The sequence below is a fragment of the Neltuma alba genome, unplaced genomic scaffold, assembly GCF_004799145.2.
Source record: "Neltuma alba isolate B1F8T4 unplaced genomic scaffold, ASM479914v2 tig00000836_pilon, whole genome shotgun sequence".
Classification (NCBI taxonomy): Eukaryota; Viridiplantae; Streptophyta; class Magnoliopsida; order Fabales; family Fabaceae; genus Neltuma; species Neltuma alba.
The window spans coordinates 1-13,349 of record NW_021632215.1 but is presented as its reverse complement, the minus strand read 5'-3'; the positions used below and the strand labels follow the sequence as shown (position 1 = coordinate 13,349).

Here is a 13,349-nt window from a genome sequence, read left to right as displayed (position 1 = left end):
ATCTAGATCTTCTGTTAGATCTATTTAAAAATGACCTGGAGGTCAACTTTTTAAGTGACATATAAGAAAACCATATTTCTTTTATGTTTATATTGTCATTGAGATGAATACACACCAATTACACAAAGCAATGCTTGTATTTTATTCTAACTAGTAATAGTAATAAAAACTTTTGAAATTGCATTAAAAAAACTGAAAGTAGATGATTTATTGAAGTGAATTTTTGTTAACCAATTTCATTATAGTAGATGAGTTAGATATTATAGATATGACAATGATAATTAGTTTGCTGGAATTTTTTAATTATCCAAAAAAATCAACTCAAATGATTAGGTAATTGATCTTATAATTATATATATCTTTGAAATAAAAAATATGAATGAATAGTGAATTTTGTTTATATTTTATGGTAATGATACTGATTGATATGGTTGGAATGGAATTTAATTTTTTTGTTAGTAGAATGGAATTTAGTTTTCATTCAACTATTGTTTAATTTTAAGTTTAAATTAAACGAGCCAACATAAATGTTTTTTTTTAATAGAACAGAAATGGTTTTTAAAATATGTACTCGCACAATCTCTCCAGCCATTACCAGAACGGCAAGTGGGTCATCGTCGTATGTTTCTATGATATGGACAAATTGATCTCCAAATGTCCCAATTCTTCTCAGTGATAAAGTGCCATTGGAGTCCACGCTAATTTACTCTCTTACCATTCATCGGCTCATCTCCTTCTCCTTCCATTCAACTATGAAGAACCCCCCGAAACCCGAAAACTTCGGGTACGACCTTTGAGTTTGACTGACAGGTGAAGCCTTTCGCTTTATATATTCAATATTTTCCCCCCTCTTCTTCTAATTCGATTTCTTTAATGAATATTGTGCAGCTATGTCACGAGTCAAACTGGCTCGGTTCGTCTTCATGTATCAGAAGCTCTTCTGGGTTGTAGTCCGGTGACAATTAAAGTCAAATTTTCTCCTTGTTTGCTCGGAGAATTTGATGTTCAGTTCTAAAGTTCAACGATCAACGCTGGAATTGGTTCCTGAGTTCTCTTTTTTCCTTTCCCGTTTGGCCGTTGTTTCTTGCTCGTACCTAATGTATTTGTATAGTCGGTGATGAGTTTAGTATCTTTGAATGAGGCTTCGCAGTGGCCAAGCATAATATTCCTTGTTGTCCAAGAAGTTCTTGTTTCTTAACAACTTTAATGTCAACTCATATGCAAATTTTTGCGAGTTTACTGGATTCTTCAAGTTGTCCATTTTTGGCAACCCCTTTGAGGTGTAAATCTGCTGAATTCTGTATAGTCTTCTTCATATCACATTGGTTGAGGCATCAACTGTCCTTCTCTGTTATTGGTCATCGAGCAAAATTTACCTGGTTTTGGATTACCAGAACCCATCTACTCAGTTGACTCCTCACTTCGGTTCTAATTTCTCAACCATAGAGCAGTATATTATTTGCATTGTGTGAAACAAAAATATTTTCTTTGATATCTTGCTTGAAGATATTGAACAATTTTGTACCATTGGAATAACCTTTTTATTTTTTTCAATTTCTGTACAAGAAGTTTCCCATTAATATAAAAGCAATGTCGATTCTGTGTGGCGTGCCTCTTGTCGAGTGTGTGTATTGCCTGGCATGTGCTCGCTGGGCTTGGAAAAGATGTCTTCATACTGCAGGCCATGATAGTGAGACCTGGGGCCTTGCCACAGTTGAAGAATTCGAACCTGTTACTCGCCTTTGTCGCTATATTCTTGCTGTCTATGAAGATGATATTCGGCACCCCGTTTGGGCACCTCCTGGTGGCTATGGAATTAATCCTGATTGGTTAATACTCAGGAAGACATATGAAGATACACTAGGGCGGGCACCTCCCTATTTATTGTATCTTGATCATGATCATGCTGATATAGTTCTTGCTATCAGGGGTTTAAATTTGGCAAAGGAGAGTGACTATGCAGTTTTATTGGATAATAGTTTGGGTAAGAGGAAGTTTGATGGGGGCTATGTTCACAATGGGCTGCTGAAGGCAGCGGGATGGGTTTTGGATGCTGAATGTGAAGTTTTGAGGGAGTTGGTAGAGAAACATCCAAATTACACTCTGACTTTTGCTGGTCATTCCCTAGGATCAGGAGTAGCGTCAATGTTGACGATATTGGTGGTGCAGAACCGTGATAGAGTTGGAAATATTGAGAGGAGGAGGGTCAGGGGCTATGCTATTGCACCTGCTAGGTGTATGTCACTGAATCTGGCAGTCCGATATGCAGATGTTATCAACTCTGTTGTTCTTCAGGCAAGTTATCAGAAGCTTATTTTTCGTTTGGCAGAATCTTGGATATCTTTTATAATATTTTTGTATCCTATGGCATATGACAGACATGAAATTTAAAGATGAATTGGCAATAGAAAATAGTATGCATTAAACTGGCTTTTATGAATAGTCGTTTATAATGTTATTTAAAGGAGAATACTTGCAATGGGAAGAGAAATTTAAATACTGTATGTTTCATGCTTGAATGGCTTCTATTTTACTTTGTCATCAATGGTAAAGGAATGTAACTAACCTCATTTAGTAGGATAAGATTTATTGTTAGTAATAATAAAGGAATATCTTCAGACGTAGATATAGATATTTCCAGCTAGTTGTTGCATTAGTATATCTGTATATGTAGTGAGATAAGGGTATAATTGGAAAACAACAATTTCTATTCTCTAAAATTTACATTTTTATTTGTGGGTTGTACGCTAAAAACTACTTTTGCTGTCTTGTTTTGTTTCAAAACCCCAGCAGTCTCATTGAAGTTGTACCCTTTTTGGAGGTTTTTTTTTTTTTTTTTCCTTGGCCCCCCGGGGGGGGTTTGCGCGGCATGCGTAGCTTGCCACTGAGCCAGCATGAGGTGTCATATTCAGTCTCTTTCCGGGCAAAGTCCTGTGATATATATGTCTTCGAGAAAGAAGAATGAACTATTTCTGATTTTCTGTCCAGTCCACACAAGCATATGCGTTGAATCTTTCATATGTTCTTTCACCAAAAAGGAAGAAGCTTTCACATGTTCAAGTTGATCAGCTCGTAGGTGATCCGTTTTATATAAATGTTATATTGCAACATGTATATGCTTAAAATAACATTCTCATCTGGAGGCAGCTGTGTGTAGGTTAGATCCTACTTTGTTTCTTTCCTCATGGTAATGAGATTAACTGGTCTTTACCATGTTCAGGATGACTTCTTGCCAAGAACAGCTACTCCCCTAGAAGATATATTCAAGTCTCTCTTCTGGTATATCTTCAGGATCTGTATAATTTTATATCCCTTTCCATCATTTTTGTTATGCAATGAGAGAATATTTTGGGCCTTTAGCTTTCCCATCCGCGGTCAACATGACTCTTTTGACTGACTGATATTGCCCTGATATCTCTCAGGCAAATTGTTGTAAAGTGTTATGCATACTTGACAAAAATGTTTCTCCCTTTTATTAATATCATAGTAAATTCATTTGTCTTTCAGTTGAAATATTTTATTTTTGATTAGTTATGTCATAAGTTAGTTTAACACTTGTTCTATTTGTTGGTTCAATTTTAGAGTTTCTTTCTGGAATGGAAAGAGGAATTTTATTGCTCAAATATTTACAGCATCAAACAGTAGAGTGATAGTGAAAACAAAACAACTAAGACAGCTAAGTCACAATTTTAGAGTTTCTACGCTCAGATAATTTATTGATGAAAGCCTCTGTTTACTGTGGTTGGCAGTTTGCCATGTCTGTTGTGCTTGAGATGCATGAGGGATACATGCATACCTGAAGAGACGATGTTGAAAGATCCTAGGAGACTCTATGCGCCAGGCCGCCTCTATCACATTGTTGAGAGAAAGCCATTCAGGTAGAGTTAAGGATACCAAACCGAAATTATGCAGAAGTATTAGTTATACATCTGGCCACATGCATTTAGCCGATCCCACATGGTGGGATGAGGGTTTTTTAGTTAACTGGCAAGCACATCCAAGTTAAGCTCAATTGCATGCGATGTTATTGTATGGAATGTTTATTCTCAGTTTACTTCCATTAGAAAATATTGTTACTTCATGTAGAAAAAAGAGAGGACCTTTGGTTCTGGTTTAACATGAACGTCTACTTCTGCAGAGGCGGAAGATTTCCCCCAGTTGTCAGAACAGCGGTGCCAGTAGATGGGAGGTTTGAGCACGTTGTCCTCTCTTGCAATGCCACATCTGATCATGCCATCATTTGGATAGAGAGAGAGGCCCAAAGGGCTTTGAATGTAAGCTTTTCAGCCTCATTATTGCTTAATCCGTTTATATGTGAAAGTCAAGCTGAAACAGAATTTAGACATATGCATATATATTTTTGTTGTCCAGTTCTTTAATAGAATCATGATGGATTTGACTCCTCTGTGTTTAGCTAGTTAATGCACGGTGAATATTTTATTACTTCTTATTTGGAGATTGTAGATTGTCGATTGTAGGTATAGAGAAAATAATGAGGACCTGGTTTCTCTGCACCAGCAGCAACTGTTGATCTTGATCAAATCTGGATGGGCTACTTCTTTTATTTCTATTTTATTTTATTTTTATTGTAAATTATTTTGTTGATAGCTGACACTTTAGAGATCATTTTAACACTGCATCGTGAATCTTTTAGCCATGTAATAATTTTAAACTTTAAACTTTTTAATTTTAACATCTGCTAGCGGCAGAGGACCAGAGGACCCTGTTCCAAAATAAGGAGTAGTTGAAAAGAAAAGAAGTGAATCTATGCACTTCTTCTTTTGTGTCACTCTTAAATGCAGTGCATTACTGTAGAGGATCTCAATATAATCATGACATGGGGCGGAGGAGCATTTTTTATTAAGTTGGTAATGCGATGCTGAGTTGTAAAAGTTCTGAAATTGTCCAGAACTTAAGTGTCTACAGATTAATTGTTAAAATCAGAGTCCAGTTACTCTAATTTGGCATGTTATATTCATATACTCAGACTACTAGGATTTCAACTCTGGTTCTTTTAACTCTGGAGCTGACTCCTCCAGTACCACTTAATCAATGCTCATGAGCATTGGACATGCTGTATTTGATCAAGAGTCAACCTTAATGCCATTATGTTTCTCCAAATTGTAGTTGATGCAGGAGAAAGATCAAACCATGAAGATCCCTACAAAGCAAACAATGGAGAGGGAGGAGACACTAACTAGACACAATGATGAATACAAAGCAGCATTACAGAGGGCCAAAACACTAGATGTGCCTCATGCTGATACACTGCCATCACAGTACGGCACTTTTGGTGAAGAAGGGGAGAGCTCGCGAGAATCGCAGGCTGAGTCATCTTCTTGTTCAACTAATAAAAGCAAATTAGAAAGCTGGGAAGAATTGATTGAGCGTCTATTTGATAAGGATGAGCATGGCCACATAGTGCTGAAGAAATCAAGTTTTGACGATTGATTATGTAATTTATGAATCTATAAGAATATGAGTAGTGCCCCAAGAAAACAACATTCATTCATTCTTTTGTGATTTGTGTTTAGTTGGCTTCTGAATAGGTACATTTTGAAGAGAAATTTGATAAATCTGATTTTGAAACTTGAGTGCATTGGAGTTCTTGCACCTCCTGAATGTGATCAATGAAACCTATTCAAAACTCAATGCGATTCTTGATTTGAAAGATTCAATTAAAAATATGTTCAATCAGGTCAATTATCTGTAAGCTCATCACTGCAAACATAAAATTTCCCCCCAAAAAATTTTTGTCATAACTTTATTTTCATGGGAACAAAATCAAAGTAATATCCAACTGGCAATTTTGTTGCCAAAAAGCATAGATATAGCATTATAATTGGACTTACAATTTTGTTGCAACAAAAACATTGGGCTCAGTTTTGATTCTCATCCCAAAAAATGGAAAATCCAAGATGCGTTCCCTGTTAAGGGATGAAAAATCCCCATAAGATACAAGTCAAGTTTAAGGCCGTGTTAATTGAGCATCAACCACCTGTCTTGAGAGGGGGAAGAGATGGGTTTGGTTTCTTCAATGAGCATGACGATCTGAAAGCCTCTATTTGCGTTTGGCATTTGCCATAGTCCCCCTTGTTCTCCTCCAGGCATTTTTTCAGAGCTTCAACATCACATGGCGACATTATTTTTTTCATACCGTTATTTTCTGCTTTGCCATCCATATATTAAACTCAAGAATTAACAGCTCCTGCATTTGAGACATAGAGCAAACTCTACTGAAACGTTTTTTTGAAAGAAATAAAAGACAAAATGATATTAGATTAAAAGGAGTGTTTTACAATGCAGAGAAGCTGAAACATAATTCAAATAAGAATGAGCATTGAGGAATCCAAAACAACATTCAATATATTACCATTAGAATAAATTAACACACCCTCATATATGAAAACAACGATAATACAATTCTGATCTAATTTATAAATTAAAACACCCTTCCCAGTCTTTATATTTGAAAACACATTCATTATACAGCTTTAACTTGTATGATGCTTTGACTACCAGTTTACCAGAATACACCACTCTATGAACGACACATGAAAGGCTTGCAACGCCAGATTAATCCTTCAACTCCTGGTATGCTATTAATGATGGGTAACGATACTTCGGTTTTGACTAAGAAAAAGGTAATAATAATAATAAAGAAAAGGCAATGGACTTCAATAGACTTGTTGACAGAAGCAAGGCAGCAGAAGTTAATACCAAAAGGAAATTTGGTGTGCCTAATCTAAGCTATAAACTAGTACCATTGATTTTCCACTAAAGTGCAGATAGCAATGTGATATCAAAGTACCACAGCAATTCAATTGAAGCAGAGTGTGAATGGATCAATGGAAACCAAAAAAAGTGAAAAGCATCATGCTTATACAGGAAAAATGAAATAGCATAAGCCAACTTTATTGAAAACTCAAGTCACATACAAAGTTCCTAAATAAACAGAATACCTGACCTTTGCAATCTATAAATTCATCTTCTCAATTCTAACATAATAGATGGTAAATAAACCCAAATAATTTGAACCTAAAACACCATAAATATCATCCAAAATCAAGCACATTTCAGGAAGGTCAAGTGACCTTGAAGGCCACTATTCCCCTAAAGAGCAAATAGCAGTTGATTGACATATTCAATGCGGCACCCATCCTCTTAATTTCTTGATCATCAGTTAATGAATTTGAAAGAATTGAAAGACATATGCAGAAGAGAAGAAAGAATGCAATGACACTCAGAAAAAAATATGCAGGAATGGAGAAACCCCAGCTTGGATTCTCCCATTGATATCTATCTACCAGTCAAAAGATGGGTGTTCTTCTGCTTTAAACGAAACCTCACTAAACTGATCTTTCCATTTGATCGAATAAATTAGATAAACACAATTCCGAAAATTCTAACGATTATAAAGATAATGAAACGGGGGATATCAAAACAATCAAACTCAAGAGATTATAGCACTTGAACCGTTAATATGAAATCTAAGGAACAAAGGTGTGTCAGCACTCAAAATTAATTTATCTATAACATGAATAACAAGCAACGGATAGGTCTAGACTTCCCCGCAAGATTTATAGAAGTAGTTCGCCAAATCAAAATAAAAATATATGGAACGCTTGGACTTCACTTCAGATGAGAATAATTTGGCATCGCATGCGAACGAAAATTATTCCAACAAAAACTCAAATATTAAGGTCAAGAAGGAAAAACAAACCTGAAGCCGAAGGCGGATCTGAATTACAAATATGAAGGCCAGATGGGAAAGGATTCACGAACCTGAAGAACGATATTCTAGGATTGAGTAAGTGAGTGCAAGGAAGAGAAAGAGGAGAGGAGAGGCTGACGAACTGGGACTCGGCTTGTTCCCCCGAGATAATACGAGACCGTTTGAAGCAAAATGCGCACGAGTCAAGAAAACGTGGGTAGGTGGATTCAAGTGTGTCCCGTCCGAGAGTCTCGTCCCTCTACTGGGGACAGGACAGTCCTGTCCCGAAAGCTTCTGAGACCGGATAAAAGCAGGATGGCACAAAATTGTTTCGAGATGGGACAGGACATGTGACGGGACTCAGTTCCGTCTCAATATATTATCTTTAATTTTAGTTGTTATATATTTATTTTATTTACCACTGTAATAGTATTTTGATAATAATATTTATCAATTGTTATTTTTTAGTTGTTTATAAGTTGTTTTTGTATGAGTTATATGATATTTTTTATGGTAAATATTTTAGGTTTATTTATTTTCTGTCTCTCATGATTACAAAAAAAACATTTTTCTTTGTCAGTATTTTGTCATTTTTATCTATTTTTCTCACATAGTTTTTATTATAAGTTTTTACATTTTTTGTATAATTAGTTTTCAAATTAAAAAATTATAAAAAAAGAGATGGGACGTCCTTGTGCCGTCCCAATTATGTCTCGTTTGGGACGGGACGCTAGTGTGACGGGATGAAATACGGGACGGAAAAGCCATCCTGTCTCAATTATCAGGAAGGGACTGGACGATCCCATCCTGTCCCATAACACCCCTAAACGTGGGCCATGATAGCAGGAAAGCAAAACGCAGGTTTTTATTTCTTCATCCCGTGGACCCACCATCAAAAACATATTTAACAAAAGGGCAAAATACAAACAAAATTTGAAATTACTAAGTTACTGTTTGAATTGGTGGCTAAAAATACTTTAAACATATTTTACACAAATCGAGATAAAATTTTTCTTACATATTCATCTTGTATTATGTAAATCACGATTGAAAATTTGTTCATAAGCCATTCCAAAGGATCATAAATTTCAAATTAATAATAGCACTTTAATAGGTTTTGACAATACAAATAACAACACATTTTTATAAGAAGTTTTTGTTTGAGATTTAATAATCTGAAACTGTTTTTTTGTGGAATTAAAAAAACCATATGAAAAAGGAGGGAGAAAAACTGGCTTCTTATCTAAGTCTTGGCTTAAATATACAAAACAATTTACTTCCTATTTGGATAAAAAGAAAAGAGGAAGGAAAGAAAGTAAAAAAGAAAAATGGAGAGAAAAATGAGTTTTCATGGGTTTGAATAAGAGAAAAAAAAATTAAAAAAAAAAGAAAAGTGGAGGGAAAAATGGAGTGTGAGACGTACTCCATTTTCTTTCCAATTTTTCTCTCCACAAATGGAGAGAAAATGCAAAGAAATAGACATGCCACTTTTACCCTTGTGTTGGTCTTCCTCAATTAATAATTAGGGAGAATTACAATGAGATCTTAAAAAAGAAAAATAATAACTAAAAAGTCTCAATAATGACCCAAACGGCTTGTAATGACAAGTTCTATAATAAAATATGATAATTTTTGGAACTTATTTTGTAATTATTTTTTTCCTTAAAACTTCATTGTAATTCTTCCAAATAATTATAATAGTAAGCCCTGAAAACCGACGTTCATATACATTGTAATTTTTTTTGCCTTCAATTCACGTTGCAATTCAATTCAAAGAAAAATTGCACTTAGGTCTCACACAAGAAAAAAATACAATAAAAGAGTTTCTAAAAACCTGATAATTGCTCATAAGTCTCAAAGGGACATGATTGCAATAATAACAAGGTTAAAAAGACCTTAATACTCTAGTAGTGTAGAAAGAAAAAGCATTGAAAAATAATCAAGGAGAAGTGTTTTCTTGTGTTGTTTGAAGCTCTTGTGCCCAAGAGAGAAGACCTAGAAAAAGAAGAAAGCAACTATTGATGATGAAGCATTTTTCCCATCACTATTAGTGAACTCCAAAGAGCTTCCATTTTAATCTCCATAGATTTTGATATTTAAAACTTTCTTTCATCTCATCTCCTACAACATTTTGCTCAATAGGTTGTGTTCGGATATTAGAGTATAAAAAATCGTTTTTGTCTTTAGGTATTGCAAAGGTTTTGTTTTTGGTCTTATACTAACAAATCTCTATTTTAATACGTTATTTGATATCTTTTTTGAGATTTTCATCAACTAAAGTGAAATAATTTGTATTGACTATGGATATTTTCAATTCAATATTGATTACATGAAATTAGAGCTTAAGAAGAGAATCTTATCATATTTTTATCTCCTCTTAAATAATTGATTTTGGATCGTATGATATTATCTCAATTTATCTTTTACAGGTTTTAGAAAATAGAAAAGAAAAGGAAAGCTGAAAAAGAAGAAAAAAAAGATTTAGAAAAGATAAGAAAAGAAAAGAAAAGAAATGGAAGAGTAATTAGAGCTTAGAATTTCAATTAAGAAAGTATTTAGTTTTTCAATTAATTTTTTCTTGTACTTCATTAGATTTTTCTTATGTTAGGAATATTTTTATTTGGGTTGAAAACTGAGATTATGTGTTATAATTTCTATTAATTAGATTTTTACAGTTTAATTTGAGTTGTTTTACTTAGAATTTGAATTTATATATAATTCTTTTGCATTTGTGAAGATTGTTTTATTTGGCATGTTGTTGGATTTTACATGGAAGAAAAAATTGGACTAAACCGGCCGGTTCAACCAAAAAACCGGTGAACCAGTCTGGTATCCAGTCTAGTTTATTAGATGAACCAGGCAATGTTCAAACCGGTATTGAACTAGTTAAATTGATCAAAACCAGTGTTAAATAGGGTAAACCGCCAGTTGGATTGAGTTAGCCAGTTTAGTGATTTTGCCCCTCCCATTGGCGTAAAACAACATCTCTCTGTCATTAAGAGAAGGGAAAAAAAAAAGCTCAAATCTGGTCGTTCTCTAATATGATCTGGAGAAAGAAATGAAAAGAAAAAAGAAGAAAAGAAGCTCCATATTTGTTTGCCTGTCTGCTGATTCGAAGCTCAGTCTGCCAATCGAACTTCTCTGGCCCTTGGGGTCGTCATTTTCACTCTTCATTTCTTGCTCCATATCCATCATTCTTACTACATGGTTATCACTATTGTATCTTCATCTCAATATTCCTCTTCCAAGACGCAGCTCGTGTTGTTGGAAAGAAAGGGGAGAAGAAACAGACCCTATGCTAATTGAAAGTAAGGAGGAAGAGAGGGGAGAGGGGAGAGGGGAGCCTCACACTGGGGGAATATAAAAGAGTTTGCAAAAGTGCAGAGAGATGAGAAAAACGAAAGTCAATTAGTCAAATGATATGATTTGATGGATGAGTGTGGAAGGAGGAAAGAATGGGAAAAAAAAAGGTGAAGCCTTTCACATTCTTATGTAGGAGATGAGGAGAGAGAATGAGAAATAAAAGTAAAAATTTAAACCTGATAAAAAAAAGTAAAGCTAAAAGGTAAAATTTAATGAGCTATGAATTTATGAAAAAGGGAGAGACTAAAGAGAGGAAAAAAGGAAAATAAAAAGATTAAATAGTACTTTTTTCATAATTAGAATAGGAATTTTTTAAAGTATTTTAATTAAATTACATTATTTTAATTATTACTAGTTTAAGCCGGTCTAACCCCGATCTAATCCATTAACCCTTGAACCAGTACATCTACCAATTTATTGACCGCTCCGATTTTTTGTTCCTTGGGATTTGATGATTAATATGTATTGTAATTGAGTGTTTCTGTTAGCATTCTTTAAGAGGAAAATAAGTTTTACTAACTCAATTTAAATTGCACATCAAGTAATTTTAAAAGGTGTTGTAACAATTTGATTACTATCTAGCATTTAGAGAAATCAATTGTTAAGTTTATTTGACCTGAATTGTGCTCGAGGTTGCTTTTAACTTGGTGTATTTTTTTTAAAACTCCCATATTTTTATTAAGCAATGATAACTACATTCTGTTTTCAAAAAGCATTCTTATTATTGATTCCTTAAAATCCAAATTTGCATTTTTTATTCTCTTCTTTTATTAAAAATACCCAAAAAAAAAGTTTACATTTATTCCTTTATGATTTACATTTTTTATTCCGTTTGTGTTGTAGCTTTGAATTCCTCTATGGTTGATTCTATGTTTTCGACTAAATTTGTAATTTGGACTGGGATTTGTAGCTTAAGTACTTGATGCATTTATATACATGATTATATATATATATATATATAACTATTATTGTGTTGAATCCATTGTTGTTAAGTTACCTAGCATGATTATGTTAGATGGTTTGATAAATGAGAATCTACCCCTGATTGATGCCTCCATGAGTTTTGATCAAAAAGGAACAAGCTATGGCAATCTAATCTTAATCACTAAGCTCCCATAGTATTAAGTGTAACAAGGATAGCCAATTAACTTTTTCTTAAGAGAATTCACTGCATCCATATCCATTTCATTCACCATATTTTATAAAAGAACCAAAATAAAAAGTAGATTATGATTTTATTCATTCTTGCATTTTTTGGAAAGAATATCAATGGTAGCACAAAAAGAAAGAGAATTGAAGGGAAAAAATATCTCGACAATCCATGTCCAAATTCACATCTTCTGCGAATTCATTTGAATCTTCCAGTTGTTCTTGTATCTTTTGCCACAAGTTGTGATCAATGTATCTTTGAGGATCCATGAACTGAATGTTTTCTAAGTTACTTTGTAGATTGCATACATATACTCCACAATAAATTTCCCGTGTTTTGCTGTCAATAGAAACCTTTACTCGATTCCACTTATTTACATAGGGGAGTTCAATATTGTGAATTATGCTTTGCATATCACGCGTATATATGTGATCAGACTTCATTGTTGATAGTAAAAACCACTTAGAAGAAATATCTAGCTTGATGTCATTGATGTGCGTAGAGAATTTGCAATTGTAGACATAATCCTGGTCGTCTTTAACAAGAATCCATAGAAACATAGTCGGGAACATGTTATGACCCAGAATGACATACAATTTTCCTCAAGTGCAATTGTGTAGCCTTCTTGGGATTTTTTTTTCTTGGCAAAATAAAGTTTCTTTCCCTGATTGAAAGTTGAGTGCCTGCATAGAACATCATGATATAAAATATTATATCACATCAGTGTATATTGTGGATGGTGTAAATTTTCAGGATGAAACAACCCAAGACTCTCTGCCATAATGGCTTTTGAAAGAACAGATACAACATTAAAATCACAAACTGATGCAAACATTAATTCCTGCAAGAGCACCAACTTAATCCAAAGATGGTCCAATGAGCAGTTCATCAAGAACTTTCTGTGGATTCTTTCTCATGTTTCAAGGATGGCATTTGTTCCCTAGACTTTTTGTGCTTTCAGCATCTTCCCTTATTCTCATGGAACCCTTTCTTCGTGGATGAATGGCACAGAAAATTGATCCTCTTTCTCTTCTAAAACTGTCGACGCCTTGTATGCCCCTTTTTGAATGAATTTCCAAAGCTTCTAGTTTGAACTAACAGGGTTCATTTCTCTGCCTGCAA

The 13,349-nt window shown here is 34.2% G+C and overlaps 1 protein-coding gene across 2 annotated transcripts; it reads left to right on the top strand.

Moving 5' to 3' along the window:
- Positions 1 to 697: 697 nt before the first annotated feature.
- LOC114746688 (uncharacterized) lies at positions 698 to 5,613 on the top strand. Of its 2 annotated transcripts, none has more exons than XM_028934947.1 (6): positions 698 to 810; positions 889 to 2,295; positions 3,221 to 3,279; positions 3,750 to 3,878; positions 4,139 to 4,274; positions 5,128 to 5,613. In XM_028934947.1, exons 2-6 carry the CDS (start codon positions 1,591 to 1,593, stop codon positions 5,449 to 5,451), a joined length of 1,353 nt encoding a protein of 450 aa, XP_028790780.1. In that variant the 5' UTR covers positions 698 to 810; positions 889 to 1,590; the 3' UTR covers positions 5,452 to 5,613. The 2 variants fall into 2 exon arrangements, with proteins under 2 accessions (XP_028790780.1, XP_028790788.1); XM_028934955.1 differs by having other exon boundaries at positions 710 to 784; positions 5,128 to 5,451.
- Positions 5,614 to 13,349: the final 7,736 nt, after the last annotated feature.

Coding starts and splice junctions, on each gene's coding strand:
- LOC114746688 (XM_028934947.1), top strand. CDS start 1,591: ATGTCGATTCTGTGTGGCGTGCCTCTTGTCGAGTGTGTGTATTGCCTG. Junction 2,296..3,220: donor TCAACTCTGTTGTTCTTCAG/GCAAGTTATCAG, acceptor TACCATGTTCAG/GATGACTTCTTGCCAAGAAC. Junction 4,275..5,127: donor AGGCCCAAAGGGCTTTGAAT/GTAAGCTTTTCA, acceptor TCCAAATTGTAG/TTGATGCAGGAGAAAGATCA.